The following is a 14,336-nucleotide window of genomic DNA, read 5'->3' as shown; positions in this document are numbered from 1 at the left end:
CAACAAGGTGCTGAAAGCATTCTTTAGAAATGTTGGCCCATATTGATAGGATAGCATCTTGCAGTTTATGGAGATTTGTGGGATGCACATCCAGGGCACGAAGCTCCCGTTCCACCACATCCCAAAGATGCTCTATTGGGTTGAGATCCGGTGACTGTGGGGGCCATTTAAGTACAGTTAACTCATTGTCATGTTCAAGAAACCAATTTGAAATGATTCGAGCTTTGTGACATGGTGCATTATCCTGCTGGAAGTAGCCATCAGAGGACGGGTACATGGTGGCCATAAAGGGATGGACATGGTCAGAAACAATGCTCAGGTAGGCCGTGGCATTTAAACGATGCCCAATTGGCACTAAGGGGCCTAAAGTGTGCCAAGAAAACATCCCCCACACCATTACACCACCACCACCAGCCTGCACAGTGGTAACAAGGCACGATGGATCCATGTTCTCATTCTGTTTACGCCAAATTCTGACTCTACCATCTGAATGTCTCAACACAAATCGAGACTCATCAGACCAGGCAACATTTTTCCAGTCTTCAACTGTCCAATTTTGGTGAGCTCTTGCAAATTGTAGCCTCTTTTTCCTATTTGTAGTGGAGATGAGTGGTCTTCTGCTGTTGAGCCCATCCGCCTCAAGGTTGTGCATGTTGTGGCTTCACAAATGCTTTGCTGCATACCTCGGTTGTAACGAGTGGTTATATTCTCCTCTGACCTCTAGCATCAACAAGGCATTTTCGCCCACAGGACTGCCGCATACTGGATGTTTTTCCCTTTTCACACCATTCTTTGTAAACCCTAGAAATGGTTGTGCGTGAAAATCCCAGTAACTGAGCAGATTGTGAAATACTCAGAACAACCATGCCACGCTCAAAATTGCTTAAATCACCTTTCTTTCCCGTTCTGACATTCAGTTTGGAGTTCAGGAGATTGTCTTGACCAGGACCACACCCCTAAATGCATTGAAGCAACTGCCATGTGATTGGTTGATTAGATAATTGTATTAATGAGAAATTGAACAGGTGTTCCTAATAATCCTTTAGGTGAGTGTATATATATTAAGTTAAGTGCAATAGTAAATCAATGAATTATAGGAGGAGCCTAAGCTGTCTCGTCTTCTTCTCTAGTTTCCCCCTGGCGTTGATACTCGTGTTCATTCTGAATAGTAAAAACTGAACATGAAACTCTTTGTTGAATTGTCAGAATAAAACATGAGCAACGCATTAGAAATCTCTTTCTTTGGCTGCAGCGAAAAAAGCTGTAAACATACTGACATTATCAAATCAGCAAATGTGTTTACACATACAGCAGACATAGAAAAACATTATCATTCACTTGGAGTCATGTTTCAAGTGCAATATTTACTCTCCTTTTAGGCACTCATGTAACTCTGAGTTCCTTGAGTTACTCATGTAACTCAGTAAGAGTTACATGACTGGCTCTTTTACCTGCTAAATGTTCCACTACTGTGTTTGCCAGCATGTTTCTAACTTTGTCTGTCTTCTGTTTGGTGCTAAGCAGGTAAAAATTCTCAGGTATTAAGATGACATAATTACATCTGATGACCTTAAAGTAAAACTTATAGTATAATTTAAAGGTCCAGGAGACACCTGTATTTCTATGTGGGGCTGGGCAATAAAACAATAATGATAATTATCATAATATAATTTTCCTCAATAACAATATAACAAATGTTCAATATATCAACAATAAATATTTGATTTAATTCATTTGAATAACTTAATTGTTCTAAGACATTTATTTTGTTGAGGAAAAGGGACTGAAAAAGATTTACTAAGTATATTTTTTGAAAAAGAATTTTATCACAATTGTTTTGAATGTTCTACCTCAGATTTGTGAAGTGATCCGCTGTTTGGCATCAAGTGTTTGTCATGTTCTTACCATAAAAAAAAGTTTAACCACACAATTAACCTTCTGGTTCCTTTAATTTTCACTCAGGAGCAAAAATCAGCCTTTATACTTAGAAGTAATGATTTGACATTTATCATGATAATTATAAATATCGAATGATATGATTTTTTTTATCGTGATATCATTTTCGGCCATATCACACAGCCCTATTTCTATGTTGAGGAATATTGAGGATATCATTACAATAAAACTTTAAAATGGGAACAAACTACTTCTGGACCCAGCAGCTCCTTCCATTCAGAAGAAGAATAATGTAAACAAAAAAACTAACAACACACTGTACATGACGTAACTACAACTTTCTTTCAACTCACTAACAGTGATTTTGTAGATAATTCACTTCCTAAATTGACTGAACTGGAAGCAATTTGAACCCATCCCTGCAGCGGACCAGTAATTTGTTAAACCAATTCTAAGCTAGGGTTGATCTCCAACACACACACACACACACACACACATCCCACCGCAGTCAAACAGTGTGTGTTAATGGAACCCAGAGCTCAAGGCCATGGGATTGAACATGTTTCTAATTTCCTGTGGCTCAGTGTCCATGTGTGTCACTGCTCAGACATTCAATAACTCCTCTCTCTCCAGTGGGTTTGCACAAGTGTCAATATTTTCATGCGAGTTCAACAGCCACAGAAAGTGAACTATGACCTCCCACTGGTGAGGGGAAATCTGTGTGTGTGTGTGGATGGTCGGCCCGAATAATGTAAGCCATAACTGCCATATTATACTTCTTTTAGAGAATATGAGCATTAATTTAAAAAAAGACTTCAACAGAGCGATTTCCATTTCCATATTAAACTGGAAACAACCTCATATTAAACACAAAAAACCCTGCACTTTCTCACCTGACAGCTCTCTGTGAGTTGCTGATTGTTTTTTAGATCATGAGCTTTCACAAGACTTCTTGTGCTGTTAGACTAGCTCATGTGCCGACAGTGCAACCAGTGACATTATCAAGAAATCATTGTGTTTTTGGAGCTTTGAAAAAGTATCTTCAGCACGTCTAAACTTCATTGTATCCATCAAATTAATTGATACCTACACTGCAATTACAATAAAGTGAAAGCAATACATTTCTTCCTGTCGAAGAGAGCGATGTACTTCGATGTACTGCTTTGTTTCCTGTATTTTTGAACAAGTAGAGCTGCGGCCAATTTCCTGCTTTGTATCATTAGCAATTTCCTTTAAAACCCAGTCAGACCAGAAAGTGGCACAGCACAAGTCATCTACACATCTTTGTTAAAGATGACATATTTGTCCCATCGAGTCCTGCGTTGGAAGCATTCCTCTTTTGTGGAGCAGTTTATACTGAGAGATAAATGACAAGCATCTCATTTTTTGACGTATGTAAGTTATGTCTTAACAATATATTTTACATTATACTGTAAAATATATTGTAGTAATGGCAATAACTTATATTTAATTAAAGTTAAGGTCCTGTAGCAAGTTTCACTGACCACAGATTCATGTAAAGGACAATGTTTCCAGTTAAGGTAAATAAAAACACTTTCAACACACAACATGTCACAGAAAACAAATGGGTGTGTCTTACCTCTGTGAGCGCGCACCAACGCTGAAGCCCATGTAACCCTCCTGCGGGAGCGAGTCGTCGCCCAGCTCCCGCAGGTCCTGGGGGGCCAGGTATTTGTCTGTGTCCCCCGTCATTGCATCGTCACCTGTCGGTCGAAAACACACAGGGCCAAAGAAAGGTTACAGAGAGAAAGCATTGTCTTTCCATGTTTTTACGAGTGTATGCAGCAAGCGTGTGATCAAAACTTTGCCTGTTCAAAACTCTGGACGGGTGAGGAAACTAAGTGTATTGAGAATGAATGAGTAATGCTCTCCTTTCACTTAAAAACTACTGTCTAGGTTCGCAATTCGAGCAACATCCTGCTTCATCTGAGATCCTCAACATTTAGCTGTTCTCTACTAGCTTTACTGGGCTGCTGCCTCACATAAAAGTAGGAAAGTGTATGCATCAATTTAACATTTTGTCTACTTTCTGTGTTCTCTGTCTTATTTTTGTAGTCCATGTAGACCATAACAGAGCAGCTCTTTTAGACAGATCAATGCGGCCTCTGCCCAGAGGCTGTTTTCCAGTTCAGCTTCGGTCCAACAAACACACACAAACAAAACTCTTGCTGTCACTAAAGGCTTTTTGTCTCTGTCCCCAGATGACAAAAAAAATGTTAACAAAGCTTACGAACAACAAATAGCGCTGCTGTCAGTAACTTTTTATGTCGGGTTAGTTTAGTGAGCTAACAGTAATGGCAATAACTTAGCAGTTTAACAGCTTTATATCTAAATAAAGTTAAGGTCCCATAGCAAGTTTCACTGACCACAGATTCATATAAGAGGCAATGTTTCCAGTTAAGGTAAATAAAAACACTTCCAACACACAACATGTCACAGCAAACAAATCATTCAAGCTATAAAAAAAAAAAAAAAAAAAAAAAAAAAAAAAAAAAGAGGTTGAAGAACTGAAACATACGTTACAGCCGGAAAAATTTAGCAGCATGTTATTCCCCTCAGAGGTACTGTAGATCCTAGCTTACTGATGAACCAGTGACCGTAGAGTTGAAAGAGAAAAGCGAGGAGGGGAGGAGTTAAAAAAGGGAGAGGGGTGCAAGTGCATGCAGGCGGAGACACGAAAAGAGAAAGAAAAGGAAGGCATTCCAGTAACCACAAAGCACCGGAGACACCCGCCCCACCCTCCTGTCCCTTCGTCCCCTGCTGCTACAGCACCCCTCCCCCTAAACTTTCTCTCTCTCTCACACACACACACATTCACACAAGACACACACACTTTATAGACCCCATCTGGTGACATTCCAACTCATTCTCCAGGACCCCTTCTCATTTCAGCCTGAGCGACATCGAACCCCTCCAGAGTGAGCCACAACTCACCTCCTGCTTTGAAGCACTTCATTCAGCCAGAAGTCCAGTTTGCAGGATTTCACCCTGAACTAACTTTCTTCGACTTGTAACCTCCCTCCAACTCTGTCGCTCTCTCCTGCTCACACTGTCTCTCTCTTTCACAGCCCGGCGCTCACACTAACAGATCAGCTTTCTCCCGCCTACCCACCCTGCCCCAGGATTATCCAGTATGTGTACGTGTGTGTGTACGCGTGTGTGTGTGTGTGTGTGTGTGTGTGTGTGTGTGTGTGTGTGTGTGTGTGTTTCAGAGCAGACACCTAGAGCTCACTGCAGGACAGAAATAGTAAGTGGGTGTGTGACTCAGACTAAGTAGTCATCTAAACAACTAAACATGTAAAATCAAGTCTTTAAGAGTATGTACTACTCTAACTTCATAACTCCTTTACTCTTTTTATATTTTTACACTGGTTTGTTTTATATATGGTCTTTTTCTGTTCTTTTTGTCTTTGCCCCTGCCTGTCCTTCTGCTTGTTTATCTCTCTATCTACTAAATAGTACAAATTCTTTGCTGTCATTAGGCTCACTCGTTCTCCCTCTTGATGAGTAACCTTTGCAGCTGCTTCCATGTGTCAACTCACATGTTTCAACAGAAATTCATAACTCTGCATATCTCCAAAAGAGATTTCCCAAACAGACTGCATCAGAAATACTGCTTCAATTCACTTCACTCAAGGTTTGGCTGCTGCTACGACCAACGTTCTCCAACCAACCAACTGGAACATGACGTTAAAATGATGCAGAATACACTGGCTGCTGGTGATTCCTAAGCACCCAAAGACATAAACACATAGATACAAAATTGGCATGTATAAATGTATGCTATTTTTGAAAAAAAATTCATAAAGATGGATGATGTGAGATGTTGTGTCTCTACTTGCATGTAATTTTTTATATTAACTTCTTAGCGCTACAATTCATCAGGCTGCACTGCCTTATTCGTTGCATATTTGCACTTGTGACATACACTGCATTACATATCACATTACATTTTATCGACTTTACACAATTTGTTTTATTCTTTTTTTTTTTTTTAAACATACACAGTAGTACTCCCCGAGACCTGTAAATACACTTGGATGTGCAAAATCAGTGGAGTTCCAGTTTAAAGTTACTGTTCTTGTAAGGAAATTGCAAGTCAAGATGCAAGTCTTCCAGGTCTGAATGCTGAACATTAAATCGACAGAGCTTTAGAATTTTTTTTATATGAATGTGTTTAAATATTCAGGTTTGGGGCTATGCAAGGCCTGCTTATATGTGATGTCTTATTCAGTTTTCAGTGTTCCAGGATTTAACTAAATCGAAACTTGAGACTTGACTGTTTTTGCTTTTGAGTCTCTGGTTAATTTCTAAGGTAAGTCCCAAGTAAGTCAAAGTCTCAGAACAGTCAAATCCAAGTCAGGTTTCCTCATTTTTGTTCAACTTGATTCCAAAAGTAAACCATCTCTATAAGATTACCTTAGTTACACTATACTGATCAGTTGCCAAATTAGCAGGCTGTCTTGTTCTTAATGGTGCTGCTTCTATGTTTTTAAATAGCAAGTTATATTTAGAATATGAAATGTAAAAACCAAAGACAGGTGTACAGGGCCAAGGATGAAAACATACAACACATTCATTCTTTGCCTAATAACACTGGAAACAGATGATTAAACACTTGACTAAAACAAAACTTGACTGTTTAATAGGAGCCAACATGTGGTGACTATGTTTTTGCCTTATAAATAGTTAAGTTATGTCATCATTCAAGTTTTATATCCATACTGACTAAATATTAATTAACTACACAACTTGTTGGAAAGCCCACAGCAGTTTACAAAAGGCTCCACACGGTTTGTGGGCTGTCCTTATTTAGATCTCGGACTGTGTGTGTTATTGGAGATGTTAATCATTGCTGTTACTGAGCTGGTATGTGAGCTTGAGAGTGAGTGTGTGCGCCTAGAGTTACACTTCATATATTTTTAGATCAGAAATTAAAGACGGACACTACTCAGGTCTACAACAAAAACAACAACAACTTGCACATAAATTCAGTGTGAAGGCGAACATGCACATAAATATACATACACTATAAAAAAATACAGCAACAAAAGCACACACGTGTTTAGTTCAATCAGTTTAGCTGTACCACTTCAGACTGGTTATTGGAGTTAGTTACAGTGATATCACCGTTGTTTGGACTTACAGGAATAGCTGATGCAGATATTTCCAACATCCATCTCTGTTTAAATAAAGCAGAAATATACCTTCAACCATTCATTTGTTTTGTAATCCTTATGGAATATCTCCAATATTTCTGAAATCCAGCTAGCAGGAATATTAGTGACCGGGACATAAGGCTATATATAAAATGCATATCAGTTGATGGTAAAGAGCGTGTACATTTCCCATTGTTTCCCTTTTCCCTTTTCATTCCTCTGTTCGGTTTCTCAACTCACCCAATTGCTCACACCTAAATATAAATGGCAGGAAGCAGACATTTTTTCTGGCCAGTAGAAACTATTGCACACCTGGTAATCGGTCCACACACATACTTAAAGGGGCTATATGTAGTTTTCAGCATCCACTATTGATGCGGTTTTAAGATTGCAACCAGGTGTGTGCTCGTATGAGTGCTCGCGAGCATAATCTGAAACACAACCACTTTCATACAGAGATCCCACAATAAACGCAGAAACAGCAGCATGCTGGCTGTGGCTTTTCTCCAGACTTGTTCAGGCTCTGTTACTTTAATGTTCTCGGCTCAGAGGCAGATCAACACTGGCTCCGTACCTTGCATTTAGCCGACGTGCTACATTGACATTAGCTCCCTTGTCTGCTTTTCAGTAACATTACTATCTTTGTATCATTCACCGGAGGCTCAGCAATGTGAGCACAGCTAAATCTATTGGATGATAACAAAAAGGTTAGTGAGCTAGACTGAATATTATAAATTATATTGTGTTCACACTTTTTAAAAGTTAGACCGCAGTAAGTAACATTACTGTAGTGGACTTCCTCTGTGTTGTTGTCCTGTGCAGTTTTGTTGTAGTATTGTGTATTATGTGGGTCCTGTTAGTTACAGCGAATGAGAGGTGGACAAGCTGTTTACCTGAGTATTGGTAAAACAAAAATAAATATAAAGTGAACGTTATGAATCAAACAGTGGCAGGTCTGGGCTCCGTTAGCTGGCTGCCCTGCCTGCATCACTATAAGCTAGTATAACAAACCGCTACCGGGGGTACACAGTATAGTTATATGGGTTGCGTTAGTTGGGGAAGTAATGTGGAAAGCGATACAACTTTGCAGCGAATAACATTAGCAACTGCTCAGCATTAGCCGGCGAGCTAATGTGACTCCAGCCTTTCTGATGTTCACTGTTTTCACTCGACATCATCTGAATCAGTTTGGTCTGGTGGGCTTCCACACGTAAAACGTTATTGTTGTTTTATCCTTACATGGAGTTTATGTCGGAGTCTGTGTTGAGTTGTTTTGTGGTATTAGTGGACTGCATGTCGTTAGCTGTGATGCTGTAGTGGGAGAATGGGAGTGGGAATGCGCACAGGGCTATCCCGACCCGGCACCTTCACATAAAAGCAGAATAGAGGCTATTCTAAGCAACAGAGAAAACAAGCGTGTGCTTCATTTCTAAATGAGGCTTCAGTGATTTCATTGAAAAACTACATACAGCCCCTTTAACCATAGTGGGAAAGTAAAGGGATTCAATTGTGTTGAGGACATGTGGATTTCTGCAGGCTGCTGACATTTAGCAGCTATAAAATCTGAAAACTGCATAGCAGACAGCAAGAAACATGTGACTACCTAAAAATGAATGCCTGCCATTTTTGACCATCAATGCAGACTATTTAGCAAAAACACACCTGGAGGGCTGAATGAGCCAAGCAAAAATTAACTGATTGAATATTCTCGACATATTAATGCCTAGCTTTTTTTTCCTCCCCCATTCTGCACCTCCTTAGGGACAGTCAGTATAGAGTTCAAGTTCAGCCACTTTTGCGCCATACTAGAGACCATGAGAAAGAGATACACAAAGTAAACACACACACACACTCCAGCAGCTGACACCGTGTTTGCTTTGGCGCAAATGTGTGAAACTACAATGGAAGCGTCCCTGACAAGGCTCCGAAGACAAAGGATCGAGTGTGTGTGCCGTCTACTCTGAAAAGAAATCTGTTACACAGTCCACCACGCCATATGCAGACAGTTGGCATGGCAACCAGGAGAAAGGCATATTCCCTGCATTTCGACGCATGAAAGTACTGAAGGCTTTACAACAACACAGCACTAAAGAGTCAAACATGGTACACCATGGTGCAGTACAGTGTTTCACACATGTACAGTACAACAGTTTGTGCATACACTTAAGAAAAATACATCTTTACTAGAACACAATCTCATCGAGGTATTTTACTACTGTCAATAAAATAAAGTACATATAAATCTTGACACCACTGGAATAGGGTTAAATGAAAAAAGGAATGAGAAACCAGAGATTGGGAATCTTAAGAACAGACGAGTCACATACAGAAAGAGGTATGAAAAAAGTGAGGATTTAAAAAACAAAATAATCAAGAAAGATGAAAAATACCTTCTTCCACATCAGATATATAGTCCTCTGTGATCATTTCGGGTACATTCGCTTTACAGACTGTGTGATTGGGATGGAGGAGAGGGTTAGAGTGAAAAAGGGAACCAAAAATATGGAAAAATCATATCTATAACAAAATCACAGGCAAAGAAAGAACTGAAAACAACAATGTGATTACTGTACATTTGTCAGTGGATGGATATGACACTTTGGAAATAAAGGCTTAAATCATACTCATGGTTGTAACTAAAATTAAATTAAATAAGTTAATCATGAAAAAAAAACATGTTGGCCTTTTCACCTGAATTACTCTGCAATAACAACAAAATAACTGTTTCCTTGACAACAATGGGGAAATTTTAGTAACCAAGGGACCAGCACTTGGATCTCTTCCTATTCCAGCCCAAAAGCCAAATATGACTCAGATTTTATGAACTTTGGTTGTCTTTCCAGGATTTCTGAGGTCAGGTTGTATAGGGATAACTGTTTTTGATGGATTTGAAGGAATCCAGATGTACACGACAATTAAGCTGTAAGGTAAAACCTTACCGTCATCATCGGACATGTCCAGCACCTCGTTCATGGTCTCTGGAACATTCATCTTGTGCTTCTCTATCACAGTCTGTTGAACACAGAAATTTTGTTAATATGTTTCCTCCTAATATGACTCCTCTAGTCCAGTTTACCACCACAAAAAAGGAATTTATTCCAGAGAAGTCTTAAACTAAAGCTGTTATTTACATAATGGCCAGCAAGAACAAATGAAAGCTAGGTAAAAAAAAAAAAGTAAAGAGGGGAGAGTGCAATTACCTGTACTTTAGTGGCTCATTTGGTAAATTTTCACAATGCTAATTCAGTTTGTCCAACTTTTAAGTTTCTGTTTTTAACACTGCCTTCATTCATTACTTCCAATTGCTTCTACTTTGCCGGGGTTTTCTTTGATCGACATTAAGCTAAAATGAAATAAGCTTCCGGCATATGTTTCACATTAAAAATCTACCTGGAAACAGAAAGATTGTGCCCTTTGAGCCACGGGAAGGCTTTTAATGTGAAACATTATCGCAGGAAATCTTGAGTATCACTGTCATCAGCTCAGATTAGAACGAAAAAACAGCAAAGTAGGACCGACTGCTATTCATTAGGGAATGAGAACAGTGTTTCTACTTAAATGAGAAAGTCAGAGCAGCAGGTACAGGATCAGTGTTGAGTTTGAATAATGGCAGAGCTCCAGCAGAACACATTAGAAAACAAGCAAACACTTTACAAAAATATGAAAGAATATACTAATAAAAAGTAGGAGTATCTCTAATTTAATCATGGTTTGAAAAAAGGCCTTGGCTGCTATTTGAAAATTTGTGGTGACTGCATGTGGATATTTCAGTCAGTTGTATTTTAAAAGTACTCAGGCTGGATTCACTTGGCAGCCATTGTTTTATATCACACAATAGAGGGATTTGGGGGGAACTATACATTTCCGTAATCCAGCCCTGAACATGGTATATTTACACACACACTCTCAGAAACACATACACACCTGAGTTGTAAGAGTTTCCTCTGTGACCACTTTGAGTGTGTCAACCACAGAGATGTAGCCGAGCCGCCTGGCAATGGACAGAGCACTGTTTCCATTCTGGATAAAAAAATAAAAGTAGTAAGTGATTTGTTTGAAACAATATCAGGAAATTAGTGTTCTTCTTCGTGTGCACTAAAACCTTAATTATCAAAGCTATTTCACATCTTACTCACTGTGTGGTGACTAGTATATGTGCATATTATAGCATTCGCCTGAGTTTGTGTGTACTCACAGCTGTGAGTTCGTTGGGCGATGCTCCATGATGTAGCAGCAGGTTGATTATGTGTGTGTGTCCCTGCTGTGCAGCCTGATGGAGAGGCGTGTAACCGTTCTGCAGAGGATGGAAAAAGAGAGAAAAGTCAGAGTTAGAAAACACTCACACAGCACATTTATTCTAAACCCACTGACACGCACAGGCAGTAACATACAGTTAATATATACTGAATGAAAATATGCCGCTGCTAAAATCTCTTCTGGACATTGAAATAAATAAAAAATAAAAAAACACATATACACACACACATACATGCACAAAATGGTTACCTTGGTCTTAGCGTTGACCTTCGCTTGATTTTTCAGCAGGAAATTGACCATCTTCACATTGCCATAGTGACAGGCCACATGGAGAGGAGTGTATCCCAGCTGATGATACAGAAAATCATTTGCAAAATGTGACAGGCAAAGAGATGATCGGCCTCTTCATCTACATAAAATGTGTAACTTCAATATGGAATTTGTTTTATGAAACAATTGGACAGTATGATGAGCAGGAGAGGATAATTTTGATCCCTGCACGGTCTAAGAGGCTATTTGTCCTCTGATTAATTTACACACATCTTAACTGGAGTCTATAAAATGTCAGACTGACAAACGGTCTGTCATAATATCCAGACTTCTCAGTCTTGAGCACAACTCACAGCACATGTAAAGGCTTGTGCAGACTACATGACTTTCAGCGTCGGCCGATGGCCGTGTCATTCACACTACACAACTTGCCGTCTTGTAACGGGAGTCTTGAAGTTGTTGTGGCGTTCACACTACGTGACTGATCGGTGACAGGGGGTCACACACTACACGAGCTGACAGCGGCTGTGTCACCCAACGCTGGTCTCCAAACCATGTTTTGTCAAGAACACACGTGAAATGTGGAACGGGAATGACGCGAATCTACACACAAAACAACTGTTTGTTATTAAAAGATAACAATTATAAAGACAAAGAATATGGGTGAAAGAACGGATGAGCACACGCAGGTAGCAGGGATTGTCTGAGCTACAGAGAGAGCTGGAGGTGAGTAAAAAGTGTTTTGGAGTGAAAAAGTAGCTGCCTGCTCTCATTGGCTGGATGTGGATGTCGAGTCGGCCGATTCCTCCACATATTTGGCATGCTAGATATCTGGCAGATGTTGGCGATGTGTCAGCAATGTCGGGGTGACTAGCGACCGCCGATAGACCGCTGATTTAACCACGATCACAGCCTGACGGTCACTGAGCTTGGCGAGCGGCAAATCGGGCTAAAAATTGTGTAGTGTGAACTAGGCTTAACCCACGCTTGATTAGAACTTCCCTAATACTGCTTTGAAGTGGTATTTAGTTTATGACATTATAATTAATTTTTAAACACTCCTCAGTTATGGCAGAACCTCCACAGATGGCGATCACATAATGTTAACTGTTCTTTCTGTTCTTAAAAAATATATTAGACAGAAACATGTTGGGTCTTTTATGTATAACACACTTAAATGCTACAAAATAAGTTGATTTAATTGCTTTATTAATTGTATTACTCCTCTCAGCTCCTGATTTTCATTTGACTGTAACACTTTATCGTTGATCCTATTTATTTGTTCCAACAAATCAAAAAGAGCTGGAAAGTGTGTCATGTGCATTATTTGTATTTACATGGACATCCTTATGAATCAAGCGTGTATCAACTTAAAGGCCACATGGGCATTGTGGCAACTACTGGAAACATAGCAAATAGGTAGGCACTTGCAACTACTACTAGCAAATACAAGACTATTGGCAAATATGCCAAGTGTGGGTATTGGGACGGACACAACTCTTGGAGGTGATAGTCCAATAGTCCAAAACCCAAAGATATTCAATTTTACAATCGTATAAAACAGAAAAAAGCAACAAACCCTCACATTTAAGAAGCTGGAACCAGTGAATATTTTGCATTTCCACTTCATAAATTACTTAAACCAGGGGTTTGTATCAAGTAGCTATGAGTAGTTTTACCTTCGTCTCAGGGTCTACAGTAGCTCCCTGGTTGACTAAGACCTCAGCAACGTTGACTTTATCCTCCTGGGCAGCCAGGTGAAGTGGAGTCAGCCCAGACTGAAGAAAGACAGTCAGAGACAGGGGGGAGGTTAAATATATAGAGTTAAATGCACAGACAGAATTGAAATATATAGATTAAGTTAAGAGAAACAAGACACAGTTACAGATGTGCAAACAGTTCAATATAGAGATAGAGTAGAGAGACAGAGGGATAGAATACAGCACAATATATTCCAGAGGTTAAAAATGAAAGCTTTCTCAGAGAGTCAAACAGGTTTTACACACAGATCTCGTACCTTATTGCCCATGTTTATGGGAGCATCTCGAGCCAGCAGCAGGGTCACTATGTCCACGTTGCCTTCTTGTGCTGCGAGGTGCAGAGGCGTGATTCCCTGGCGTGTTACTGTGTTGGTGGAGGCACCGTACTCCAGTAACGTGGTGGTTATCTCCATCTGATTCTTCTTAGCTGCAATGTGAAGTGGTGTGTAGCCATTCTAGGTACAGAGAAACAGAGAGGATTGTTTGTTGGTTCACATCCACTCACATACAGCCAAGTCAAAATCGAATTCAGTTGGACAAAATACAGAATATTCTGAATCTAATTCTCAGTTCGTTTAAACTTAATTACCAAAATTACACTTGCTCACTTTAAAAAGAATGTTTTATGTGCATTTTTGTGAAAGAGCCTGTACTGGCAAGTGTCATGAAGAACTGTATTATAACCGCATTTACAGCTTATCTGAGAGAAAACATTATTGCCATGTGTGACAACAGTTAAACATTTTAGGAAATACATTTCTTCGCTTTTTTGCTGAGAATCGGATAAGAGGATCGATACCATTCTCATATAAACACATAAATATTATGTGCCAGACTTTAACTTGGCCGAGAGCAGTAACTTCCTGGAGTCTTTGCTGGTTGGTTGGCAATCTCGCCAAGACTTCAGGAAGTTACTGTGCTGGACCAATAAATAATCCAGCACATAACCCCCTATTTCCAAACTTTAAGCTAA

At 39.6% G+C, this 14,336-nt stretch overlaps 1 protein-coding gene across 1 annotated transcript in view; it reads right to left on the bottom strand.

The window, feature by feature from the left end:
* LOC123982788 (ankyrin-3-like) overlaps positions 1-14,336 on the bottom strand; it is a 97,992-nt gene that overhangs the window by 43,498 nt on the left and 40,158 nt on the right. Inside the window, exons 18-25 of the mRNA XM_046068624.1 lie at positions 13,621-13,818; positions 13,283-13,381; positions 11,583-11,681; positions 11,272-11,370; positions 11,001-11,096; positions 10,016-10,088; positions 9,467-9,526; positions 3,497-3,620 (exon numbers count right to left, since the gene is read on the bottom strand). Of these exons, the coding sequence (XP_045924580.1) occupies positions 3,497-3,620; positions 9,467-9,526; positions 10,016-10,088; positions 11,001-11,096; positions 11,272-11,370; positions 11,583-11,681; positions 13,283-13,381; positions 13,621-13,818 (848 nt within the window). The remainder of the gene's footprint in view (positions 1-3,496; positions 3,621-9,466; positions 9,527-10,015; positions 10,089-11,000; positions 11,097-11,271; positions 11,371-11,582; positions 11,682-13,282; positions 13,382-13,620; positions 13,819-14,336) is intronic.

This window comes from Micropterus dolomieu, linkage group LG14 (assembly GCF_021292245.1).
Source record: "Micropterus dolomieu isolate WLL.071019.BEF.003 ecotype Adirondacks linkage group LG14, ASM2129224v1, whole genome shotgun sequence".
Classification (NCBI taxonomy): domain Eukaryota; kingdom Metazoa; phylum Chordata; class Actinopteri; order Centrarchiformes; family Centrarchidae; genus Micropterus; species Micropterus dolomieu.
This window is presented reverse-complemented; position numbering and strand designations above follow the sequence as displayed.